Source organism: Papio anubis, chromosome 12, assembly GCF_008728515.1.
Source record: "Papio anubis isolate 15944 chromosome 12, Panubis1.0, whole genome shotgun sequence".
NCBI lineage: Eukaryota > Metazoa > Chordata > Mammalia > Primates > Cercopithecidae > Papio > Papio anubis.
The window spans coordinates 22,225,422-22,250,017 of record NC_044987.1 but is presented as its reverse complement, the minus strand read 5'-3'; the positions used below and the strand labels follow the sequence as shown (position 1 = coordinate 22,250,017).

At 40.7% G+C, this 24,596-nt stretch overlaps 1 protein-coding gene and 2 pseudogenes across 4 annotated transcripts in view; all 3 read left to right on the top strand.

Moving 5' to 3' along the window:
- The window catches only part of BCO2 (beta-carotene oxygenase 2), a 45,099-nt gene extending 27,930 nt beyond the window's left edge, over positions 1–17,169 (top strand). For all 4 annotated transcript variants that reach the window (XM_003910705.5, XM_009187283.4, XM_009187282.4 and 1 more), the window contains 5 exons: positions 448–615; positions 12,179–12,316; positions 13,212–13,394; positions 14,647–14,757; positions 16,188–17,169. In XM_003910705.5, coding sequence (XP_003910754.1) covers positions 448–615; positions 12,179–12,316; positions 13,212–13,394; positions 14,647–14,757; positions 16,188–16,301 — 714 coding nt within the window. In that variant the 3' untranslated portion in view covers positions 16,302–17,169. The remainder of the gene's footprint in view (positions 1–447; positions 616–12,178; positions 12,317–13,211; positions 13,395–14,646; positions 14,758–16,187) is intronic.
- LOC101015206 lies at positions 6,011–7,212 on the top strand (annotated as a pseudogene).
- LOC108582043 lies at positions 16,754–17,218 on the top strand (annotated as a pseudogene).
- Positions 17,219–24,596: the final 7,378 nt, after the last annotated feature.

Sequence of the window (24,596 nt, the reverse complement as noted above, 5' to 3'; positions counted from 1 at the left end):
GATAGTATCTTAAATTTACTCTATCTGGATCTCATTACAAAAAAAAATTTAGTAATGACTGCACTTTAAAAAAATTAGTCTCTTAATTTATCATCAGTATACTGAGTAGCAATATTTTCTATTTAACCATGCAGTTAGAGTCCAAGATTTGCATATCATTCAAAACATTGGGCTATATTTCATGAGGGTTTTTAAGTTCATCGTAACAATTGATCAGTCTATATGAAATAGCCCCAGTTCATTGCTTAAGCAAACAATGTTTAAATCAAAGCATATTTGCTTCTACATTCTGTATTCTACTTTTATATATACTGGACCTGCCATTTCAGAGGGGGAAATCCTCCTAATTTTCTTATTTTGAACTTTTTGGACCTGTTTCCTAAAGGAAAGGGAAAAAGAAGAAAACTAAAAAAAAATTTTTTTCATTGTTTGTGTTTTCCCCTGCAGCTTCTTCCAGGGAGATACTACAGCAAACCTTTTGTTGCATTTCATCAAATCAATGCCTTTGAGGACCAGGGCTGTGTTATAATTGATTTGTGCTGTCAAGATAATGGAAGAATCCTAGAAGTTTACCAGTTACAGAATCTCAGGAAGGCTGGGGAAGAGCTTGATCAGGTAAACATTAGAATTTGTCAAGAGTCATCAAAATAATTTTGAACTCCAAGATCTTGCTTTGGCTTTGGAATTACATGCTTTTTTCTCTCTGTCTCTCTCTCACATGTTTCTCTCTCTCTCTCTCTCTTTTTTTTCTTTTGAGACCGAGTCTTGCTCTGTCACCCAGGCTAGAGTGCAATGGTGCGATCTTGGCTCACTGCAACCTCCACCTCCCAGGTTCGAGAGATTCTCATGCCTTAGCCTCCCAGGTAGCTGGGATTATAGGCACGCACCACCACGCCCTGCTAATTTTTAAATTTTTTGTAGAGATGGGTTTCACTATGTTGGCCAGACTTGTCTCAAACTCCTGACCTCAAGTGATCCGCCTGCTTCAGCCTCCCAAAGTCTTGGGATTACAGGCATGAGCCACCATGCCTGACCTAGGAATTACATGTTTCTCTTGTTTCCTTGTGGCAAGTAATGAGAGAGAGTAGTTTTAAAGCATTGAAGACATAGCTTCATCATTTATTTAATATTAAAAATAATTTGAAATAGCTTATTTAATACCTAATAAGTAAAAAGCATGGCAAAGAGAGCCAAGATATGTGTTTAAAAGCGTATGTGGCTGGGCATGGTGGCTCACACCTGTAATCCCAGCAGTTTGGGAGGCTGAGGCGGGCAGATCACTTGAGCTCAGGAGTTTGAGACCAGCCTGGACAACCAAAATGGTCAAACCTTGTCTCTACTAAAAAGGCAAAAATTAGCCAGGTGTGGTGGTGGGCACCTGTAATCCCAGCTACTTGGGAGGCTCAGGAAGGAGAATCGCGTGAACCCAGGAGGTGGAGGTTGCAGTGAGCCGAGATTGCACCGCTGCACCCCAGCCTGTGCAACGGAGCGAGACTCCATCTCCAAAAAAAAAAAAAAAAAAAAAGCGTATGTGATAGTTCCTTATCTCCTTGTTACACTTAAGCACCAAACAAAGTTTGCTGGAAGGGGCAGCAAAGTAGACTGTCAATCAGTCCACCTAGTTGAAGGGATTCACTTTTTCCTGATGCTGAATCCAAGGTAAAGTTTTTCCTTGAATTATGTAATATACATTGTTTCTAGCTGTAGCTTTATTTTTTAGCTATAGTTTTCTTTTTAAATGTTTGTAAAATAGTACTTATTACGTTTACTTATGCCTTACTAAGTTTACTTATAGCTTCATGGTAGTCCTGACGTCTGTGGTTATCTCTTTTCTGTTTTAAGATTGCCTGAGTTTTTCATGGCCTTTTGCATTTCTATAAATTTTAGAATCCATTTATCAGGTTTTGTTTTTGTTCTTGTTTTAAAAATAAAATTCATTGTATATATTTGAGGTTTACAACATGATGTTATGGGATACATGTAAATAGTAAAATGGTTAGCATAGTGAAGCAGATTAACATATCTATCATGTCACATAGTTACTTTTTTGTGTGACAAGAGCAGTTAAAATCTACTTGTTTAACAAAAATCTCTAATAGAATACAATCTTATTAACTTTATTTCTTGTGTTTATATATTAGAGCTCTAGACTTGTTCATACTACGTATCTACTGTTTGGTATCTTTTGAGCTACATCTTGTCTTTGTCTTCCCTTCCCCTCTGGTGGTAACCACTGTTTCATTGTCTTTCTCTGTGTATTTGAGATTTTCTTTAAAAAATTCCACATGAAAATGAGATCATGCAATATTTTTTTTCTTTTTTTTTTTTTTGAGACAAAGTCTCACTCTGCCACTCAGTTTGAAGTGCAGTGGTGTGACCTTGGCTCACTGCAACCTCTGCTCCCGGGTTCAAGTGATTCTCCTACCTCAGCCTCCTGAGTAGCTGGGACTACAGGCATACACCATCATGTCTGGCTAATTTTTGTATTTTTAGTAGAGACCAGGTTTCACCATGTTGGCCAGGCTGGTCTTGAACTCTTGACTTCAGGTGATCTGCCTGCGTTGACCTCCCCAAGTGCTGGGATTACAGGCATGAGCCACAGTGCCTTGCCTCATAGAATATTTTTCTTTCTGTGTCTGGCTGTTTCACTTAGCATAATGTCTTCCAGGTCCATCCATGTTGTGGCAGACATCAGGATCTCCTTTTCTAAGATTGAATAATACTCCATTGTGTGTATATATCACATTTTCTTTATCCATTCATCTGCCAATGGGTATTTAGGTTGTTTCTGTTTCTTGGCTATTATGAATAATGCTGCAATGAACGTAAGAATGCAGCTATTTTCATGAGGTGGTGATTTCATCTCATTTGAGTGTATACCCAGGAGAGGGATTGCTGGGTCATATGTTGTACAATTGACCCTGAACAACGTGGATTTGAACTGCATGGGTCCTTATATGCAAATTTTCTTCTACCTCTCCACCCCTGAGATAGCAAGACAAACCCCTCTTCTTCCTCCCCCTCAGACTACTCAATGTGAAGACAGTGAGAATGAAGACATTTATGATGATCTACTACCACTTAATGAATCGTAAATATATTTGCTCTTCCTTATGACTTTTAATAGCATTTTATTTTATTTTTTTTTGAGACAGAGTTTTGCTCTTGTCGCTCAGGCTGGAGTGCAATGGTACAATCTTGGCTCACTGCAACCTCCGCCTCCTGGGTTCAAGCCATTCTCCAGCCTCAGCCTCCTGAGTAGCTGGGATTATAGGCATCCACCACCATGCCCATTGCATTTTTAGTAGAGATGGGGTTTGGCCAGGCTGGTCTCGAACTCTTGACCTCAGGAGATCTGCCCACCTTGGCCTCCCAAAGTGCTGGGATTACAGGCTTGAGCCACCATGCCTGGCCTTTAGTAACATTTTCTTATTTCTAGTTTGCTTTATTGTAAGAATACAATATATAATATATATGAGATGCAAAATATGTGCTAATTAACTGTATGTTTTTGGTAAGGCTTCCAGTCAAAAATAGGTTATTAGTAGTTACATTTTTGAGTAGTCAAAAGTTATGTGTGGATTTTTGACTATGTGGGGGGTTGGCCCCTCTACCCCGCTCTGTGTTGTTCAAGGGTCATCTGTATTTTTTATTTATTTAGGAACTCTTATACTGTTTTTCATAATGGATGTACCAATTTATATTCCCACCAACAAGGTACTAGGGTTCCCTTTCTTCTACACCCTTGCCAACATTTGTTATCTCTTCTCTTTTTGATAATAGCCATCCTTATGAGTGTGAGGTTTTATATTTGTATTTCCCTTATGGTCAGTGATGTTGAGCACCTTTTTATATGCCTATTGGACTTTAAAATTTTATTTTATTTTTTTTTTTAGGGACAGGATCTCACTCTGTTGCCCAGGCTGGGTGCAGTGGCATGATTATAGTTCACTGAAGCCTCAAACTCCTGGGCACACGTGATCCTCCTGCCTCAGCCTCCCAAGTAGCTGGGACTACAGGTGTGTGGCACCACACTCAGTTAATATTTTAAAAACTTTTTTTTGTAGAGACAAGGTCTTGTTATGTTGCCAAGGCTTTTCTCAAACCTCTGGGCTCAAGTGATCCTCCTGCCTCAGCCTCCCAAAGTGCTGGGTTTACAAGTGTGAGCCACCACACCTGGCCTCTATTTTTGGAGAAATGACTGTTCAGGTCCTTTGCCCATTTTTTATTTTTATTTTTCATTTTATTTATTTATTTTTAACTTTTAATTAAAAGGTAAACTTTAATGTCGAAAATGCAAACTTGGGGAAGGCAGAAAAGACACACACAAGGCTGTCACTTCACACTTGGAAGGTTGCACAGCGGCCGGGCAGAGGCCTCCTCACATCCCAGACAGGGCAGCGGCTGGCCAGAGGCCTCCTCACTTGCCAGACCGTGGGTGGCTGGGCAGAGGCGCTCCTGGGGCGGCAGAGGTGGCAGCTGGGCAGAGGCGCTTCTCAGTTCCCAGACGGTGGGCAGCTGGGCAGAGGCACTCCTGGGGTGGTTGGGCGGCAGCTGGGCAGAGGCACTCCTCACTTCCCAGATGGGTGGGATACAGTATTGCAACTGTAGATCAATTTGGAGATAACCGACATCTTTACAATATTGAGTCTTCCAATCCATGAACATGGAATATCCCTCCATTTATTTGGGTCTTTAAAAATTTCTCTCAGTAATGTTATAGTTTTCAGTATAAAGATATTACATTTCTTTTTGTGTGTTTTGAAATTATTGTAAATGGTATCTTTTAAGCTTTCATTTCCTGTTTTTTGTTCTTATATAGAAATATAATTGATTTTGTATCCAGAGATCTTGCTAAATTCACTTATTAGTTCAAATAGTTGATCCACAAATTATTTTGGATTTTCTATGTGCACAGTCATGTTACCTGAAAATAATGACAACTTTCTTTCTAATACTTAGGGCTTTATCTCTTTTTCTTGCCTTACTGTACCAGCTAGGACTTCGAGTTGAATAGAAGTGCAAGATAATGAATAGAAGTTGAACAGGTAGTGTTGAAAAATGTTTAACAATTCATTATTAAATATAAAATTGCTATAGGTATTTTTCTAGCTGTCTTTATCAGATTATCTTAATAGTGCCTTTTAATGAATAAACATTCTTAATATGGCCCAGTATACAATCTTTTCCTTTGTGACTTACACATTGTACATCTTGTTTTAGACATCTTCTCTTGGTAACGTAATGCAAATATTATCCTGTGTTATCTTCTAGAGAAGTCAAGTATCTGTATATGCGTTATTCTGTTTCTGTACTCTATATTCTGTTTCATGGTTCTACTTATGGTTACTTGTGCACTGCATTAAAAAAGTCTTAAGGTTTAGTATCAAGTTATCCTAATATTTTTCTTTTGCAAAGAGTGTCATGGCCATCCCTGGCCCTTCACATTTTTGTATAAATTTTAGAATCAGCTGTCAGTTCCCTGCACAAAAATATGGTCATATTTTAATTGTATTTGCACTGAACCAATGTATCAATTTGAGAGAGGACTAACCTCTTTACACAATGTTGAGTCTTCCAGTATGTGAACACAATATATCTTTCCATTTATTTGAGACTTCTTTAATTTCTTTCAATGTTTATAGTTTTCTGGTTACAGGTTTTCTGCATCTTTTGTTAGATTTATTCCTAGATTTTTTTTACATTATTTTAAATGTTGTTTATTTTTTGCTTTCATTTTATGATAGTGTTGCTATATAGCAATTGATTTTTTTTTTTTTTTTTTTTGAGACAGGGTGATGGTCTCACTGTGTCACTAAGGCTGGAGTGCAGTGGTGTGATCTCAGCTCACTGCAACCTCTGCCCCCTGGGTTCAGGCGATCCTCCCACCTCAGCCTCTTGAGTAGCTGGGACTACAGGCACGTGCCACCATTCCTGGCTAATTTTCATATTTTTTGGTAGAGACAGGGTTTCACCATGTTGGCCAGGCTGGTCTTGAACTCCTGACCTCAAGTGATCCACCCGCCTTGGCCTCCCTAACTGCTGGGATTACAGCTGTGAGCCACCGCACCTGGCCAGCAATTGATTTTTGTTTGTTGATCTTATATTCACTAATATTGTAATTACACTTACAAATTCTAATAGTTATAGATTCTTTTAGGTTTTTTACATCTATAATATCACATGCAAGTAATGACAGTTCCTTTTATAACTCTACATGTAAGTTGTTTATTGGTTTTCTTTCTTTCTTTTTTTTTTTTTTGTCTTATTTCACTGGATCTTCAGTACAGTGTTGAATATAAGTGATGATAGTGGCATCCTTAACTTGTTCCCAATCTGTGAGGCAAAGCTTGCACCATTTTACCATTAAGCATGCTGTATGCTGTAGATTAAAAAAAAAAAAAGAAACTGTCCCTTCTTGGGGGTCATGATGGGCAGCAAGATGTGTCTGCTAGCAGGGTTGTTCAGGTAGTCAAGCCACATGCTCCGTTAATAAGCTTCCCTGCTAGAAGAGACAATCCTAAACCCAATGTACCAGAAACTTTGAGATCAACAGGACAACCATCTCACTCTTCTGCAATTTCCCAGCATTCTAAGGGAAGTAAGTTACTAGATTTGCAGATGCACCAGACACTGCAGAAGTAATGAAAACATTACCTCAGAAATACAGAAGTAAACTTGTGTCTCAAGAAGAAATTGAATTTGTCTAATGTGGAGATCCAGAATAATCACTGTGGCTGCCGTTTGTCATCAGACAAAAGAATTACCTTTACAATAAAGGACTTCTAAAATAATAATAATAAAAAAAAGACTGTTTTTTAGAGCAGTTTTAGGTTTAAAGAAAAATCAAGCAGAAAGTATGGAGAGTTTCCATATTTCCCCCTCCTGCTAGTTTCCTCTGGTATTAACATCTTGCGTTGGTATGATACATTTATTACAACTGATGTATCAGTGGAGGAGTGTTACATTATTACTAACTAAAGTCCATACTGTACATGATGGTTAGGTCTGTGTTGTACAGTTCTACAGGTTTTGACAAATGCATAATGTCATGTATCTACCAATATCATACAGCATAGTTCACTGCCCTGCAAATCTCCCTGGGCTCCACCTATTCTTCCCTTCCCCTTTCCTTCTCTCAGCCCCTGGAAACCACTGATCTTTTCACTATTTCTGTAGTTTTGACTTTTCCAGAATGTCACATGGAATCATACAGTATGTAGACTTTTCGGACTGACTTTTTTCACTTAGCAATATGCATTTAAGGTTCCTCTGTGTCTTTTGTGACTTGAGAACTCATTTCTTTTTATCACTGAAATAGGTACCACAGTTGTGTATTCATTCATTTGTTGAAGGACATCTTGGTTGCTTCCAAATCTTGGCAATTATGAATAAAGCTGTTATAAATATTTGTTAGCAGGTTTTGTGTGGACATCTTTTTAAAAAGATACATTTTATTAGATTAGGAGAGTTCCCTTTTACTCCTAGTTTACTGAGATTTTTTGTCATGAATGGATATTGGACTTTATCAACTGTTTTTTTTTCTGCACTATTGAGATAATCATATAACTTTTATCCTTTATTCTGTGAACGTGATGAAGTACATTGACTGATTCCTTAAAAAATGTTCATAACAGCCATTGATTGATTTTTGAATGTTAAGCTGCCCTTCCATTCCTGAAGTAAATCCCAATTGGTCGCATTGTATTTTCTTTTAAATATATTGCAGGATTTGCTTTGTTACTATTTTGTTTAGAATTCTTTGTATCTATGTTCATGAATAAAATTGCCTTTTAATTTTTTTTCTTTTCTATAATGTTCTTCCTAGGTTTTGGTTTCATGGTTTTTCTAGTCTCATACAATGAGTTGGGAATTGTTCTCTCTTTTCCTTCTCTCTGGATGATATTGTATAGGATTGACATTATTTCTTAAATTTTTGGAATAATTCAACAGTAAAGCCTTCCAGACCTGAAAATTTCCTTATAGGTAGATCTACAGTTCTAGAATATTGATTTGGTTCTCTTTTCCAATTTATAGTTCTCTACCACAATTCTCAGTTTAAAATAATTTCCTTAAACATATCTAGAATAGTTAAAGTCTGATAACTATTATCTGGATCTTCTGTGATTCTGTTTCTGTTATCTGTTATTTATTTTGGTTTTTAATCATGTTGCTTTGTCTTTTCATGTGCTGGTTATTTTCTTTCATTTGCAGAATATTGTGTTTTAAAAATTGTGGAAATATTTTGAGACACAGGATGATGTTATCTTCCTCTAGAGAAGAATTTCACTTGCTTGTATAATTTGAAGCAGGATTCAGTCCATGCAAGTACTGGACTATTTCTTGTTTATTCTAATTCATAAGGTACAGACCTATGAGGTCCAAACCCAAAGGACTAGAGGTTTAGTAGGTCTTCCTCTTCTTGGAAAATCGTAAACTCAAACTGTTGTCACTCTAGCCCTCAAAACTATTGGAAAGCCCTTCTCTTTAAGGTTAAGGGATGAGCGAGTTGCTATGGTATATCCTTATCAAAAAGTAGCGTGAAGGATCCTTGTGGTGATGGATCTGTTCTGTATCTTGAGTGGGGTGGTAGGTACATGAATTTACACGTGATAAAATAGCATAGAACTAAATACACGCGCACATACACACACAAATGAATGCATGTTAAACTAGAATAAGGTTGGTGGATTGCATCAATGTAAATTTCCCAGTTGTGATATTGTATTGTAATTATGCAAGACATTCCCACTGGCAAGAGAGGATGACGAATACATGGGAAATCTCCATATTATTTCTTTTTTTATGGTGTAAAAATTATATATATAACATTAAATTTACCATTTTAACCATTTTAGGTGTGCAATTCAGTGGCATTACATAAATTCACAATGTTGTGCAACATCACCAATATCCATTTCCAGCACATTTTCATCATCTCAAACAGAAACTCTGTACCCATTAAACAATAATTCCCTGTTCCCCCCGCCTCCAGTCTCTGGTAACCTCTATTCTACTTTCTGTTTCTATGAATTTGCCCATTTTAGGTACTTCATATAAGTGGGATCATACAATACTTGTCCTTTTGTGTCTGTCTTATTTCACTTAGTGTAATGTTTTCAAGGTTCATCTATGTTGTAGCATGTATCAGAATTTCATTCCTTTTTAAGGTTAGATAATATTCGATTGTATACACAAACACACACTCACTATATTTGTTTATTCATCTGTTGATGGATACTTGGGTTGTTTCCATCTTTTGGGTATTAAGAATAATGCTGCTATGAACATTGGCATACAAATATCCAAGTTCTTTTTTTTAGTTCTTTTAGGTATATATTTTAGAAGTGGAATTGCTACATTGTATAATTCTATGTCTAACTTTTTGAGGAACTGCCAAGCTATTTTTCCACAGTGGCCACAGCATTTTTCATTACCATCAGCAATGCGCAAGAGTTCTAGTTGTTCACATTTTTACCAACATTTATTATTTTCTGGGTTAAAAAAAAAATAACCATCCTAATGGGTGTGAAGTGATATCTCATTGTGGTTTTGATTTGCATTTTCCTAATGACTAATAATGTTGAGCATATGTTTAAATAGGTAGGGGAAAATTTGCCCCCGTATCCAGTTGGTTTCTGTGGGTTTCTGTTTCATCCCAAACCTGGCCCCTTTGTTCTTCACTGTCTTTTTAGGTCACCAGTCCTTCAGGCAGCTGATTTAAACATTTTGTCCATCATTTCTAGTTGTTTTCAATGGGGTAGTTGATCCATATGATGTAACCTACCATCATTTGAAGTGTCTTTTGGTTTTGCAAGAGAAAACAATTGTAAATATAATTAAAGTCTTTTTTTTTTTTTTTTTTTTAGACGGAGTCTGGCTCTGTTGCCCAGGCTGGAGTGCAGTGGCTGGATCTCAGCTCACTGCAAGCCCCACCTCCTGGGTTCACGCCATTCTCCTGCCTCAGCCTCCCGAGTAGCTGGGAGTACAGGCGCCCGCCACCTCGCCCGGCTAATTTTTTTTTTGTATTTTAGTAGAGACGGGGTTTCACCGTGTTAGCCAGGATGGCTCGATCTCCTGACCTCGTGATCCGCCCGTCTCGGCCTCCCAAAGTGCTGGGATTACAGGCTTGAGCCACCGCGCCCGGCCTTAAAGTCATTTTTTAAAAGCTAGTAACTTCTGAAGCCATGGTGACCTTTTAGAAAAAAAGCTAATAACTCTTTATGAATCTTAAGAATAGCACTAAATCTTTACTCACTAAAAATATTTCTGCAGGCTACAGAGATCATATAGACTAGGTATATGGGAGGAAATGATGCAGTTTGTTCTCCATCCTACAGTATTTCAGGAGAGGAAAATGGGCTTAAAGCACTTACTGTTAGGAAAAAAACACTTACTTTATTTGGGTCTCCTGCTTAAACATCATTTCTACAGAGAAGCTGTGTTGGGGGTTCCCAGGATCACCCCTAGGTTTGATGATTCATTAGGAGGATTCATAAGACTCAATATAGGTTGGGCGAGGTAGCTCATGGCTGTAATTCCAGCACTTTGGGAGCCCAAGGCAGGAGGACTGCTTGAGCCCAGGAGTTCGAGACAAGCCTGGGCAACATAGGTCCCATCTTTATTAAAATTTTTCAAAAAGACTCTATATAGTGATGACTATCATGTAATCATGACTCATGATTACAGTAAAAGGATCAAAACAAAATCAGCAAAAGAAAAAGGCGCATGAGATGCAGTCTAGAGGAAACCAGGTACATGCTTCCAAGAGTCCTCTCCCAATAGAGTCACAATGGACACGCTTAATTCCTCCAGGAACTAGTGACAACATGTGTAAAATGTTGTCTGCCAAAGAAACGCACCCAAGCCTGCTTGTCCAGGGTTTTTATTGGGGATGAGTTATATAAGCATAAAACCCCTACATGATGACACTCAGTTACTGATGTTCCAGATACTCAAGGGAATGGAGGTGTTCATTATAAATCACATTGTTAGCATAAACTGTCTGGACAAACTACTGCAGAGTCACTTAAGGACTGGCACATGCAAGAACACTCTTATCAGGCAGAACATCCCAAGAACTCAGTTCCCAGTAACCAGCCCAAGGTCAGTCATGAAAACAAGTCATTCTTGAAATAGTGCAGGGTCTGAGCAACCCAGGCCTGCAAAGTTGATCCTTTTCCACACAGAGGTCTACCTGATCAAATCTGAAGAAGGAAAGCACCCCTTGTTACTCTCTAGTTTCTTACTCTTTGTTATATAATCATTTGTTTATTTGATGCTAATTAAATAACACTTTTTTTTTTCTTTTTTTTGAAATGGAGTTTCACTCTTGTTGCCCAGGCTGGAGTGCAATGGCACGATCTCGGCTCACTGCAACCTCTGCCTTCCAGGTTCAAGCGATTCTCCTGCCCCAGCCTCCTGAGTAACTGGGATTAGAGGCATGCGCCACCATGCCCAGCTAATTTTGTATTTTTAGTAGAGACAGGGTTTCTCCATGTTGGTCAGGCTGGTCTTGAACTCCAGACCTCAGGTGATCCGCCTGCCTCGGCCTCCCAAAGTGCTGGGATTACAGGCAGGAGCCACCGTACCTGGCCACAAATATTTTCTAATTTTTTTTTTTGAGACGGAGTCTCGCTCTGTCGCCCAGGCTGGAGTGCAGTGGCCGGATCTCAGCTCACTGCAAGCTCCACCTCCCAGGTTTACGCCATTCTCCTGCCTCAGCCTCCCGAGTAGCTGGGACTACAGGCGCCCGCTACCTCGCCCGGCTAGTTTTTTGTATTTTTAGTAGAGACGGGGTTTCACCATGTTAGCCAGGATGGTCTCGATCTCCTGACCTTATGATCCGCCCGTCTCGGCCTCCCAAAGTGCTGGAATTACAGGCTTGAGCCACCGCGCCCGGCCATATTTTCTAATTTTTAAATTTCTTTATTATTCCTCCACTAGAATATAAATTATATGAAGTCAAAGTCTTTGCTTTATTCATGACTGTATCTCCAGTGTCTAAAACTGCTTGGGCTATAGTAGGTACTCAACAAATATTAAGTAGATGAATGAATGGAAATTATCATTTATTTAAATATTTAGGAATGCCAATGATGTTGACTGGATCTAAATTATTGGGACATACTGTTACCATATGAATGACAATTTTCATCTCTTTCTTCTTCCCAAACAGGTCTATAATTCAGCAGGCAGATCTTTCCCTCGAAGGTTTGTTTTGCCTTTAAATGTCAGTTTGAATGCCCCTGAGGGAGACAACCTGAGTCCATTGTCCTATACTTCAGCCAGTGCTGTGAAACAGGCTGATGGAACGGTATGCTATGAACATTAGAGTAAGACTTTGAGCTTTAGTGATGTTACTTTATTCCTTAGCTGTTTTCCAAAATGTTTGGTACCCAATAACTTTTATAACATTCATCCGAGCAGGGTAAGGTCATGTAACACTGCTTGCACAAGAATTGCAGAAACAGTGGGAATGAACACAGTGTTTATTTATCCTTCCTGTGCTTTGAAACAGAGATATGGAACTGTCTAATGGTTGTGGAATGTCTATTCATTTGAGCTTGACATTAGCAATCCTCACCTTTTGTTTTTTATTTATTTTTATTTTTTGAGATGGAGTCTCGCTCTGTCGCCCAGGCTGGAGTGCAGTGGTACCATCTCAGCTCACTGCAGCCTCTGCCTTCTGGGTTCAAGCAATTCCTCTGCCTCAGCCTCCCGAGTAGCTGGGATTACAGGCACCTGTCAGCACGCCTGGCTAATGTATTGGTATTTTTAGCTAAGATGGGGTTTTGCCATGTTGGCCAGGCTGGTCTCGAACTCCTGACCTCAGGTAATCCACCTGCCTCAGCCTCCCAAAGTGCTGGGATTACAGGCTCGAGCCACCGCGTCCAGCTGCAATCCCTACCTTTTAGATAATATGTGCTTAGCACAGGTCTATCATTGTGTAGCTGTCAATGCCTTAGCTTTAGAAGAATAAAAAGCATATGTCTACCTCCTATGTCATTTGACAGCTTATTAATAAAATTTGACAATCATTATGCATCCATACATATGATGGAAAGAGGAACAATATTAAAAAATGACGTAGAACCTCAGTTCCCACGCCCTGTCACAAACCTTTATAAGTATGAGGCTCCTCACTGACATACATAAGAGGAAAATAAGAATTAAGCAACCACTACAAATCCTTTTGAAATCTCTTTTAGATCTGGTGCTCTCATGAAAATCTACATCAGGAGGACCTAGAAAAGGAAGGAGGCATTGAATTTCCTCAGATCTACTATGGTCAATTCAGTGGCAAAAAGTATCGTTTCTTTTATGGCTGTGGCTTTCGGCATTTGGTGGGGGATTCTCTGATCAAGGTTGATGTGGTGAATAAGACACTGAAGGTGATGAAAAACTCTTTCCTTTTTGAACTTTTCAGAAACCTGTTCTTCCCTTTGAATTAGTTCTATTTAAAGTAGCTCTTAAGATTCTTCAGTATTTAAGGAGCTCAGCCATTTTCTTTTATTGAGTTTGAGAACTATGAAATCATCTAAGTTAGGGGTATGTTCCTTCTAGGGAATCCAAATTGACCCCAAGCCCAGCAAAATAATTCTATGTTTGATCTTGATGTTATTTTGGGGGCAATTGTGGGGTTAGGGTTGTTGGGACACCTATATTTAAAGTAGATAGCAAATTATAGTTACACAAATTGTGTTTGATGGTGATGGAATCTGGGACTGCAAAGACTCCCTCTCTTTCTCCTATATTCAACTCAGTAGGGCTGATTCTTTTATTTTTGGATTATTCTATTGACAGCCTGTGTTAGTCTGTTCTGTGTTATAAAGAAATCCCCGAGGCTGGATAATTTATAAATAAAAGAGGTTTAGGTCAGGTGCGGTGGCTCACGCCTGAAATCTCAGCACTTTGGGAAGCTGAGGAGGGGTGGATCACAAGGTCAGGAGATCAAGACCATCCTGGCCAACATGGTGAAACCCTGTCTTTACTAAAAATACAAAAATTAGCTGGGCGTGGTGGCACATGCCTGTAATCCCAGCTAATAGGGAGGCTGAGGCAGGAGAATCGCTGGAATCTGGGAGGCAGAGGTTGCAGTAAGCTGAAATTGTGCCACTGCACTCCAGCCTGGCGACAGTGCAAGACTCCGTCTCAAAAAAAAAAAAAAAAAAAAAAGAAAAAGAAAAAGAGGCTTATTTGGCTCATAGTTCTGTGGGATGTACCAGCATGGCACCAGCATGTGCTCAGCTTCTGATGAGGCCTCAGAAAGCTTACAATCATGGCAGAAGGCAAAGGCAAAGGGGCAGCCTCATGTCACATGGTGAGAGAGTGGGAGCAAGAGAGATAGGAGGAAGGGCCAGCCTCCTTTAAAACAACTACCTCTCAGATGAACTAATAGAGCCAGAGCTCACTTATCACCAAGAGGATGGTGCTAAGCTATTCATGAGGGACTGGCCCCCATCACCCAGCACTTCCCACTAGGCCCCACCTTCAGCACTGGGCTCAGCACTTCAGCATGAGCTTTGGAGGGGACACACATCCAAACTATATCACAGCCAAATCCATGCTTGAAGTGACAAAAGCCATAGAAAGCTCCCAACTTACTACTGGCCTTTTATCGAATGCTTTTTTTGGGACTTGCAGGTTTGGAGAGAAGATGGCTTTTATCCCTCAGAACCTGTTTTTGTTCCAGTACCAGGAACCAATGAAGAAGATGGTGGGGTTATTCTTTCTGTGGTGATCACTCCCAACCAGGTAAATATATTTCCCTATCACTAGTCAGAAAGAAAAGTAGCACTGAGTCATCTGATAAGTCAAGGATGCACACTCATCTGTCGATAGTTTACTTTGATTCCTTTTCCCTTCTCTTCCCCTTCTTACTATTTACATACCCTTTTGTCTCAATCCATATTTTGTTGTTTTAAAGTTTTGTTTGGAAGACCATAATAACAATTTGTATTTGCATAGGAATTTGTTATTTACTAACTACTTACACATATTCAGTTATCAAAACAACTTTGTGGGATACCATTTTATACATGTGGAATTTGTAAAGTAAAGAAGTTGAAGTAAACTTGCATCAGATCTCATAGTGGTAAAGCCAGTATTTAAATCCAAGTCTTTTGACTTCTGGTCTAATGTTTATACCATCATGTGTGCTGCCAATTTCAATGAACTGACCTCCAAGTCCAATGTCATCAGTCCTGGTCCAGTGTCTCAATAACACTATTCACTATCTGACTCCTTGTCTAGGGCAATCTTATGGTAAATGGGTTCACTTTGAGTATCAGCTTTGATTAATTATTAGTGGCTGCCTGGGGTGCAGGGCTCTGAGGCCTTTTAAGGGTTCAGTAAGAAAGGCTGTGATCAATTAGCGATACCTGTCATGGGCTTTAGGAGGACTTTGTTCTCATGCCATGCACTTGCCATTCCTGGAATTCGATTTGGCAGATCTCAGTCTGCCTTGCAATGCTGCCCTTTGAACAGCTACAAAGTAACACAAAATGGAGGCATTTCTAACTTGGAAGAAAGAGTTTCTGTCTTTTAAAAGATTGGCAAGGTGCAAGCAAAAATATTAAACTCAAAGAAATCCTATGAAGGTGATTGATAGAAACAACTTAATTTATTTGCTCTAGGTATGAACTTCTTTAGCTATGATATCCTTTCCAGTCCAGTTCAGCAACTGAGGAAACAATTTGTGAGCATATAGGTGAGGCACTGTGCTAGGTTCTGGGGAGAGATATGAAGATGTGTAAGACATGGTCTTGCTCTTTCTCTCTCTCTCTTTCTCTTTCTTTTATTTTAAAGACAGGGTCTTGCTCTGTCACCTAGGCTGGAGTCCAGTGGCACAATCTCAGCCCACTGCAACCTCTGCCTCCCAGGCTCAAGTGATCCTCCTGCATCAGCCTCTGAGTAGCTGGGACTACAGGTGTGCACCACCACACCTGGCTAATTTTTGTATTTTTTATAGAGATGGGGTTTTGCCATGTTGCCGAGGCTGGTCTTCAATGATGAGCTCAAGCAATCCACCCACCTCAGCCTCTCAAAGTGCTGGGATTACAGGTGTGAGCCACTGTGCCCGACCAACATGGTCTCTCCATTAGGAATTTTACAGCTTAGTGGAGGAGACAGGCAAATTTTTGATGAAGAAAAGATAATTTTCAATATTGTCTTTCCTTTTCTAGAATGAAAGCAATTTTCTCCTAGTTTTGGATGCCAAGAACTTTGAAGAGTTGGGCCGAGCAGAGGTACCTGTGCAGATGCCTTATGGATTCCATGGTACCTTCATACCCATCTGATGGGACAACCACAGGGTCTGGAAACTAGGTTTAAAATAAGTGTGCACTTGGACATAAAGACTAGAGCAATAGACACTGAGGACACCAAAAGGGGGGGCAAGGAGGAAGAGGGGCAGGGGTTAAAAAGCTACCGATTGAATACTATGTTTCCTGTTTGGGTGATGGGATCATTAGAAGCCCAAACCTCAGCATCACACAATATACTCATGTAACAAGTCTGCACATGTACCCCAGAATCTAACATAAAAATAAAAAGAAAAACAAAGAATGTACTGTATAGAAAAGACAGAGCATAAAGGGCACCGTACCTCCCAAACCAATGTCCCAAATAGACATTTGGTTTAAAAATTTCTGTTAAAACCATAATTCACTATTTCCTTGCCACTGCCAAGTCACGCCATGGCAGAGGCTCGAGTGCATATGAGGTTCTGTTTTACCTTTAATACACCATCATGGCCAACGGAGGCATTGCTGCTGGAGGTGTCATGGCCATTAACACTACTTTATAAGAGGTGCGGAAGACTGCCCTCACCCATGATGGCCTAGCATGTGCAATTTGTGAAGCTGCCAAAGCCTTAGACAAGCGCCAAGCCCACCTTTGTCTGCCTGCATCCAACTGCAGTGAGCCTATGTATGTCAAGTTGGTGGAGGCCCATGGTGCTGAACACCAACTCACCCTAATTAAGATTGATGACAACGAGAAACCAGGGGAATGGGTAGGCCTCTGTAAAACTGAGAGGGAAACCCCCGAAAAGTAGTTGGCTGCAGTTGTGCAGTAGTTAAGGACTATGTCAAAGCATCTTAAGCCAAGGATGTCATTGAAGAATATTTCAAATGTAAGAATGAACAAATAAAACTTTGGCACTCATGTTTCTTTCTTTCTTTCTTTTTTTTTTGAGATGGAGTCTCACTCTGTCACCCAGGCTGCAGTGCAGTGGTGTGATCTTGGCTTACTGCAAGCTCCACCTCCCAGGTTCACGCCATCCTCCTGCCTCAGCCTCCCGAGTAGCTGGGACTACAGGCGTACGCCACCCTGCCCGGCTAATTTTTTTGTATTTTTAGTAGAGATGGGGTTTCACCGTGTTCGCCAGGATCATCTCAATCTCCTAACCTTGTGATCCGCCTGCCTTGGCCTCCCAAAGTGCTGGGATTGCAGGCATGAGGCACCGCACCCAGCCGGCACTCATGTTTCTTAAGAAAAAACACCACAAAGCAGAATTCATAAGATAACTATGGTTTTATATATATATTTTAGGGCTCTTCCTTGAAATAATTAAGAAAGTATTGATACAACCTTTTGAAGAGAGTTTTAAATTTCATTTATTGGATATATTTTCCTCTACATAATAATAAGAATACATGAAAGAAAAATTCATGCATTTTGGTCATTACCGAAAGAATTAAAGAAAGATGAAAGAAACATGAAAAGTGGCTTGCCAGATAAGACAGGTTTATTTTAGAGAAAACAAACACGAGAGGAGCCTTTTGACTGAGTTAGGTTAGAGGCAAACTTTTTTTTACAGACTAAGAGTTTTTAAGGGTTCAGGGTGGGAGAGTTTATTAGAGGCTTGGACTGCTTCTGTGTTTCTTTGTTGTGCTTATTTGGGAGGGAGAGTTGTGGTTTTTTTGTTTGTTTGTTTTGTTTTTTTTTTCAGCTGCAGACATACCCCCCAAGTCTGCTTTTAGCTTCCCTATCTTAGTGCCCCTGAAGGGAGAGGAATGTCCTTATTAAGGCCCACTGTTTTACTGGGGCCCATTGTATGAGGGTGAAATTTGGCAGTTACCTAAGAGACTTTCCCCCTACTTCCCTCTGTGCCCGAGCTGTTTTATTTGTGTTTAACTGGCTGCTTTTTCTGTTTGCTTATAGTTAGAAGTGATTTCCTTGAAACACATGAGGCTAGAAAGGGAGTTGGAACTTAAAGTGGCGGTTTGTCCAAAATAAAGGTGCTCCTGCCCTGTCAATTACCATCATCGGATAGGTGGGTGACAGAGGTCCTAGGAGAAGAAATACAGATGATCATAGATAGTAGACTTTGAATATAAATCTGAAAAGCACTTCGTTCTTTCCATCACAGTCTGCCTGTCACCATTGGTCCTAAGATACTCAGAAGACAGGAAGCTGGCTATATCCTGCATGGAGGCTTCTTCTAAACTGTTTTTTTCTCTGCTGTCCACAGCAGATGCTACTGCAATTGCACAACCTCCTATGGACCACCCACTACCCCCACCCCACCCTCAGCTCTGCTTTGGGAGGTTATTTTGAGGAACATCATTAAAATCAGGCATTTCTTCTAATCTCTAGGTGTATAGTTCTCAGGGATTGTTGACAAGCCAGTAGTTCTTCATTTAATTGGACAACAGGTGGCACTAGAGACCATATAATCTCCACATTTCTAAACCCTGCCTGTTCTCACCAACAGCTGTAAGCAGGCAAGGTCTGTCACTTAAACCACACTCTTGCCAACACCCCTAAAATCCCTTGTTCCTTTTTCCTTCAGTTACATTCCCTTCCCTCTGCTGAACTCCATTCGAGGACCAGTTAAACTGTTTATGCTCCTTCTGCATGGTGAATGCTCTGGAGAAGACCCCCAGACATACAATATGGGGCACCTTTGAACTCATGGTTAGGCTCTCTGCACGGGCCTGGACTAACATAGTTTCCTGTCTAATTTTCCTTAAGAGTCACTTCAAACTTCACAGACCCTATCTTCTTTAGTAATGTGTTCCATACATGCAAATGCCACGTGTGGGGTTTTGCACTGTGGCAATAAAGTAAAAGGGCTGAGTTCCATGTCTGGGTTTGTGAGATGCAGAACATAGTAGCAGGTTTAGAATGGCAAGAAGATGCCTAAACAGAAGGAATAGAGCAGATGCAGGAGCAAAGAGCCTCAGGTAACAGAGAGTGTAAGTCCCCCACTGTTTCCTTTCACACAAGTCCCTGAAAAGGCATTCATTGTACTTCCTCAGACAAAACATGGAGATTTGATTGATCTTCCTAGATCTGAAGGGTGAAGGAGACTCTGGATGACCTCTGGCAAGTCCACAGATCTGTCACATCTTTCCTCTGTTTATAAATATCTGTCTTAATACACAGGGAATGAAGTTCAGACATATGAAGGATAGCAGTATAATCATAAGATTTTGACCTAAGGATACCTGAATTCTGCCTTGGCTCTGCTCTCTGTTTCCTGAAGGAGAAGACAAAAAAGGATCAGTGGCATGTTATAATCTAGGCACATATGCCGGTAATCCAAGGGAGAAAGTTCTGGTAAAACTGAGTGAGCATATGACCAAGGCCCAAAGCATAGGCTGGGCCTCTTCTTCTCCCTAAGCCCAACTCTTACCACTAGCCAGTGTCTGAAGATTCAAGGAAAGGGAATAAGTGGTGCACAATTGAGGGGAAAAGGAAGAGGCAAATGGGCAGGTTGGGTCCTCCACAGGATGCAAGCAGTAGAAAAACATACGAACCAGCCAGCTACCTTGGGGCAGGGTGGGAGTAGGGGAGAACTTTGGCTTGATTTTTTTTTTTTTTTTTCCTCTGAGGATAGCTTTGGAGAGTAAGCACCACTATATATGGTACTTTTAACACATTGTAGGCCTGCTTGTGAGTAAACAAGGCCCAACCAGTGCCTGGAAATGTGATTTAAGCAGATGAAAATTCCCTTTTTGTGGGGAGCTAGGAGGGAGATAAGGGGGTGAAGCTTCCTTTCCTTTATACTTAAATGGCATTCTAGGCCTTTCAATAATTTGGTCCCCAGTCAATGTTTCCAATCTTACCTCTCACCTATCTCTCCATTGTAGCCAAGAACTCGTCAATATGCACTAAACAAGCTGTACTTTTCCACATTTCCTTTGCTTACATTGTCTTCTCTTCCTGGAATTCCCTTATCTACCTGGTGAATCTTAAAATCCAGCTCAAAAGTCATCTCTTCTTTGAAGCCTTCTTTTACTTCCTGAGGGAGAATTAGTGGGTTTTTTTAGTTTATCATGATTTATTTCTGTGTTTAGCTCCCTCACTAGCTTGAACTGTATGAGGACAGGGACCATGTGTTTGTTACTCATACTGCGCCCCTGGCACTTAGCAGTGCACTTGGCATTCAGTAGATGTTAAATAAACACTTCTTTTTTTTTTTTTTTAACTTAGTAAGTGAATGAGGACTGGAAGGTGATAGATATGGGGCCTGCCTTGCCAATATATGTCCATTGGAGTATCTTATAGGATCTTTTTTTGGGGGGGGGCTTGGAAGGGTTTATTAAGTGATGCTTTAGTCTCAGTCTCTGCCAGCAACTAGGGGTGGGGTGACTCCACTCACCCCAGGATTTCCCAGACTTGCTGCTTTAGAGGAGAGAGGCAGGAAGCCAACTATCCTCTAAGCCACAGCTTGGGAAGCTAGGCTAGTACCGGGGTGGGGGCAGCAGAGCTGAGACCCTCCACCCTCAGCCCCCAGCCTGTGCTATCCTCCCAGCCAGAGGGAGAGGAGCTGAGGCAATCTTGGCTGCAGCCTCCCACACACAGCCCTGCTCTTGGTGCACTGTTCACTGCCCTGAGTTATTCATGATCTCTGCTCCCACATATTCACCTCCACACTCCAAAAGCCAGCCCCACACCCAGCCCCTCCAGGTCTTTAGTCCTGGGGAGGGCAAAAGGAGGGACAGGGGGCCTCTGATTGAGCAGCTTCAAGGAGCCTCTCCTTTCTGTTGCCCACTGAATGCCAGCCCCTTGTCTTCAACCCTCCCTTAGATAGGAAGGGGGGTGGTGGCCTCAGACTGCACCCCCTTTCTTCTCTTCCTGGCATCCCATTCTGTCCCAGCACAGCAGCCAAGAGCACAAAGCACAGCACCTGTGAGGCCGGTGGGCACAAGAGCCCATGCTGGCACAGGCCAGACTGCCTGCAGCCCTAGGTGGGGCCTGCTCCCTGCCCTGGAAGCTAGACAGAGGGAGACAGAAAGCAGTAGTGGGGCAATGGGATGTGCAGCCCCTGTGGCAGGAGGAGGAGCACATGAACCCTGACCCTGCTACTTGGTGCAGGCTACTCCAGGCCTCGCTTCTGTAAGAGCCTCTGTGGCTGGCTCCACAGCTGCCCAGCCCCCATAAAGGGGGCTGAAAGGAGGATGAGTGGTCCTTGAAGAGGTGAAGGGTCTGCAGAGAATCACTCAGACACCAGGTATTACCCAGCTCTTCCCGCAAGACCTGGAGGGTCCAAACTCCTGGCCCCAACCACCCTTCACCTTGGGTGAGGAAGAAGGGCCTCTTCTGCTGTTCCTTCCCCTCAGAGATCCAATAAACCACTCCAGTGAAATGCAGGTACCCATGCCTGCCACCTGCCCCTGGAGACAGCAGGGGAGTTGAGGCAGGAAGGCTGGCCAGGGGCCCTTATGGGATCTTTTAATAGAAGTTAGCCTTCTGAGACAACACAGCCAAGCACAAGCCAGTAAGTGTTGCAAGAGTGAAGTGGGAACTATACCTAAATGGCTGTTGATCTCAAAGAACTGAAAGCTGAAAGAAATGTTATTTTCTTATTGGTTAGTGTGTTAGTCTGCTATGGCTGCCATAACAAAGTACCACAGAGGTCTTAACAGAAATGAATTGTCTCACAATTCTAGAGGCTAGAAGTCTAAAATCAAAGTTGGTTTGTTCCTTCTGAGGGCTTTGAAGAAAGAGCTGTTCCAGTTCCCTCTTCTGGGCTTGCAGATGGTGTTGTCCGTGTCTTCACATCATCTTCCCTCCGTATGTGTCAGTTTTTGAGTTCAAGTTTCCCCTTTCTACAAGAACATCAGTCACGTTGGATTAGGGCTCATACTAAAGACCTCATCTCAATACATGTGCAACAATCCTATTTCCAAACAGGTTAAACTTCAACTCTGCAAATGCAGTGAAATATTTTACTAAAACAAATAAGTATTATTAATAAAAACAATTTTGCAGACATTTCTCTTACTCTTTCATTTTATTTTGATTCTTTAAGCTGGTTTTGGAATGAGCAACTATTTGTGTAACCACTGACTGCTAGAGAGTATTTATCATTGAGATAGTCCATACCTGGGAAATAATGTTTCTGTTCTGAGTGATCTTGCAATAGTAATTCACTTATCTGGGGCTGTATTTTCTTATCTGTAAAGTGAAAGTATTGAATTAAATAGTCTATCTCAAAAATCTCTACATGTTCTTTGAAGTTTTTTCTTTACAGTACAATGGGGTAGATGAAACAAACATCTGAAAATGTATGGAGAGTGTTTGCTAAATAACCTGTTAGTAGATTAATACAGAACAAACAGAATATATAGCTATAAGTAGGAGATATTTGAGGGAAATCACCATTTGAGCTTATTTCTATTACCCCCATGATTTTATCTTTCGTTTTAAAGAAAACTTTTCCAAGTCCGTTATTAATCACTGACTTGTCCTGCTTTTCATCATTTGATTTTTCTCATATACAGTGGAGCTGTCCTCCCCAGTACCTGGAACAATGCCAGCCACATAGTAGATTCCCAATAAATATTTAATGAAAGAATGAATGGAAGCAAGAGGTAACATGATTCTAGGAACTGTGTGTAGTTTGGACACCCTTGTGAGTAGATGTGAGGAAAAAAGATCCTTTCACTCTCAATGTGTCTACACTGGCAGAAGAATTGCTAATATGTGTTCACGGGTGCCTTTTTTCACACTATGCCACCCAGAGTGATAAATGGGTCCATACACACTTGTGGATAAGAATGTCTTTAGAATTTCCATTAGTAAGAATCATTACACAACAGTCAAAAGGACTGTTGCCACGTGGTCTTATTTGTGCTCTCAAATTCCTGTTCTTTTTAAAAAAATTTTTTAAAGAAATGAGGGTCTTAATCCTATGCAAAAAGAACGAAGCTGGCAGCATCACGCTACCTGACTTCAAACTATACTACAAGGCTACAGTAACCAAAACAGCATGGTACGGGTACCAAAACAGATATATAGACCAATGGAACACAACAGAGGCCTCAGAAATAACACCACACATCTATAACCATCTGATCTTTGACAAACTTGATAAAAACAAGAAATGGGGAAATGATTCCCTATTAAATAAATAGTGCTGGGAAAACTGGCTAGCCATATGTAGAAAGCTGAAACTGAATCCCTTCCTTACATCTTATACAAAAATTAACTCAAGATGGATTAAAGACTTATTTAGACTGAAAACCATAAAAACCCTAGACGAAAACCTAGGTAATACCATTCAGGACATAGGCATGGGCAAGAACTTCATGACTAAAACATCTAAAGCAATGGCAACAAAAGCCAAAATAGACAAATGGGATCTAATTAAACTAAAGAGCTTCTGCATGGCAAAAGAAACTACCATCAGAGTGAACAGGAAACCTACAGAATGGGAGAAAATTTTTGCAATCTACCCATCTGACAAAGGGCTAATATCCAGAATCTACAAAGAGCTTAAACAAATTTACAAGAAAAAATCAAACAACCTCATCAAAAAGTGGGCAAAGGATACAAACACACACTTCTCAAAAGAAGACATCTATGCAGCCAACAGACACATGAAAAAATGCTCATCACTGGTCATCAGATAAATGCAAATCAAAACCACAGTGAGATACCATCTCACGCCAGTTAGAATGGCAATCATTAAAGTCAGGAAACAACAGATGTTGGAGAGGATGTGGAGAAATAGGAATGCTTTTACACTGTTGGTGGGAGCGTAAATTAGTTCAACCATTGTGGAAGACAGTGTGACAATTCCTCAAGGATCTAGGATTAGAAATACCATTTGACTCAGTGATCCCATTACTGGGTATATACCCAAAGGATTATAAATCATGCTACTACTATAAAGACACACGCACACGTTATGTTTATTGCAGCACTATTCACAATTGCAAAGACTTGGAACCAACCCAAATGTCCACCAGTGATAGACTGGATTAAGAAAACATGGCACATATACACCATGGAATACTATGCAGCCATAAAAAGGATGAATTCATGTCCTTTGCAGGGACATGGATGAAGCTGGAAACCATCATTCTCAGCAAACTATCACAAGGACAGAAAACCAAACACCGCATGTTCTCACTCATAGGTTGGAATCGAACAATGAGAACACATGGACACAGGGCGAGGAACATCACACACTAGGGCCTGTCACGGAGTAGCGGGCTGGAGGAGGGATAGCATTAGGAGAAATACTTAATGTAAATGACAAGTTGATGGGTGCAGCAAACCAACATGACATATGTATACCTATGTAACAAACATGCACATTGTGCACATGTACCCTAGAACTTAAAGTATAAAAA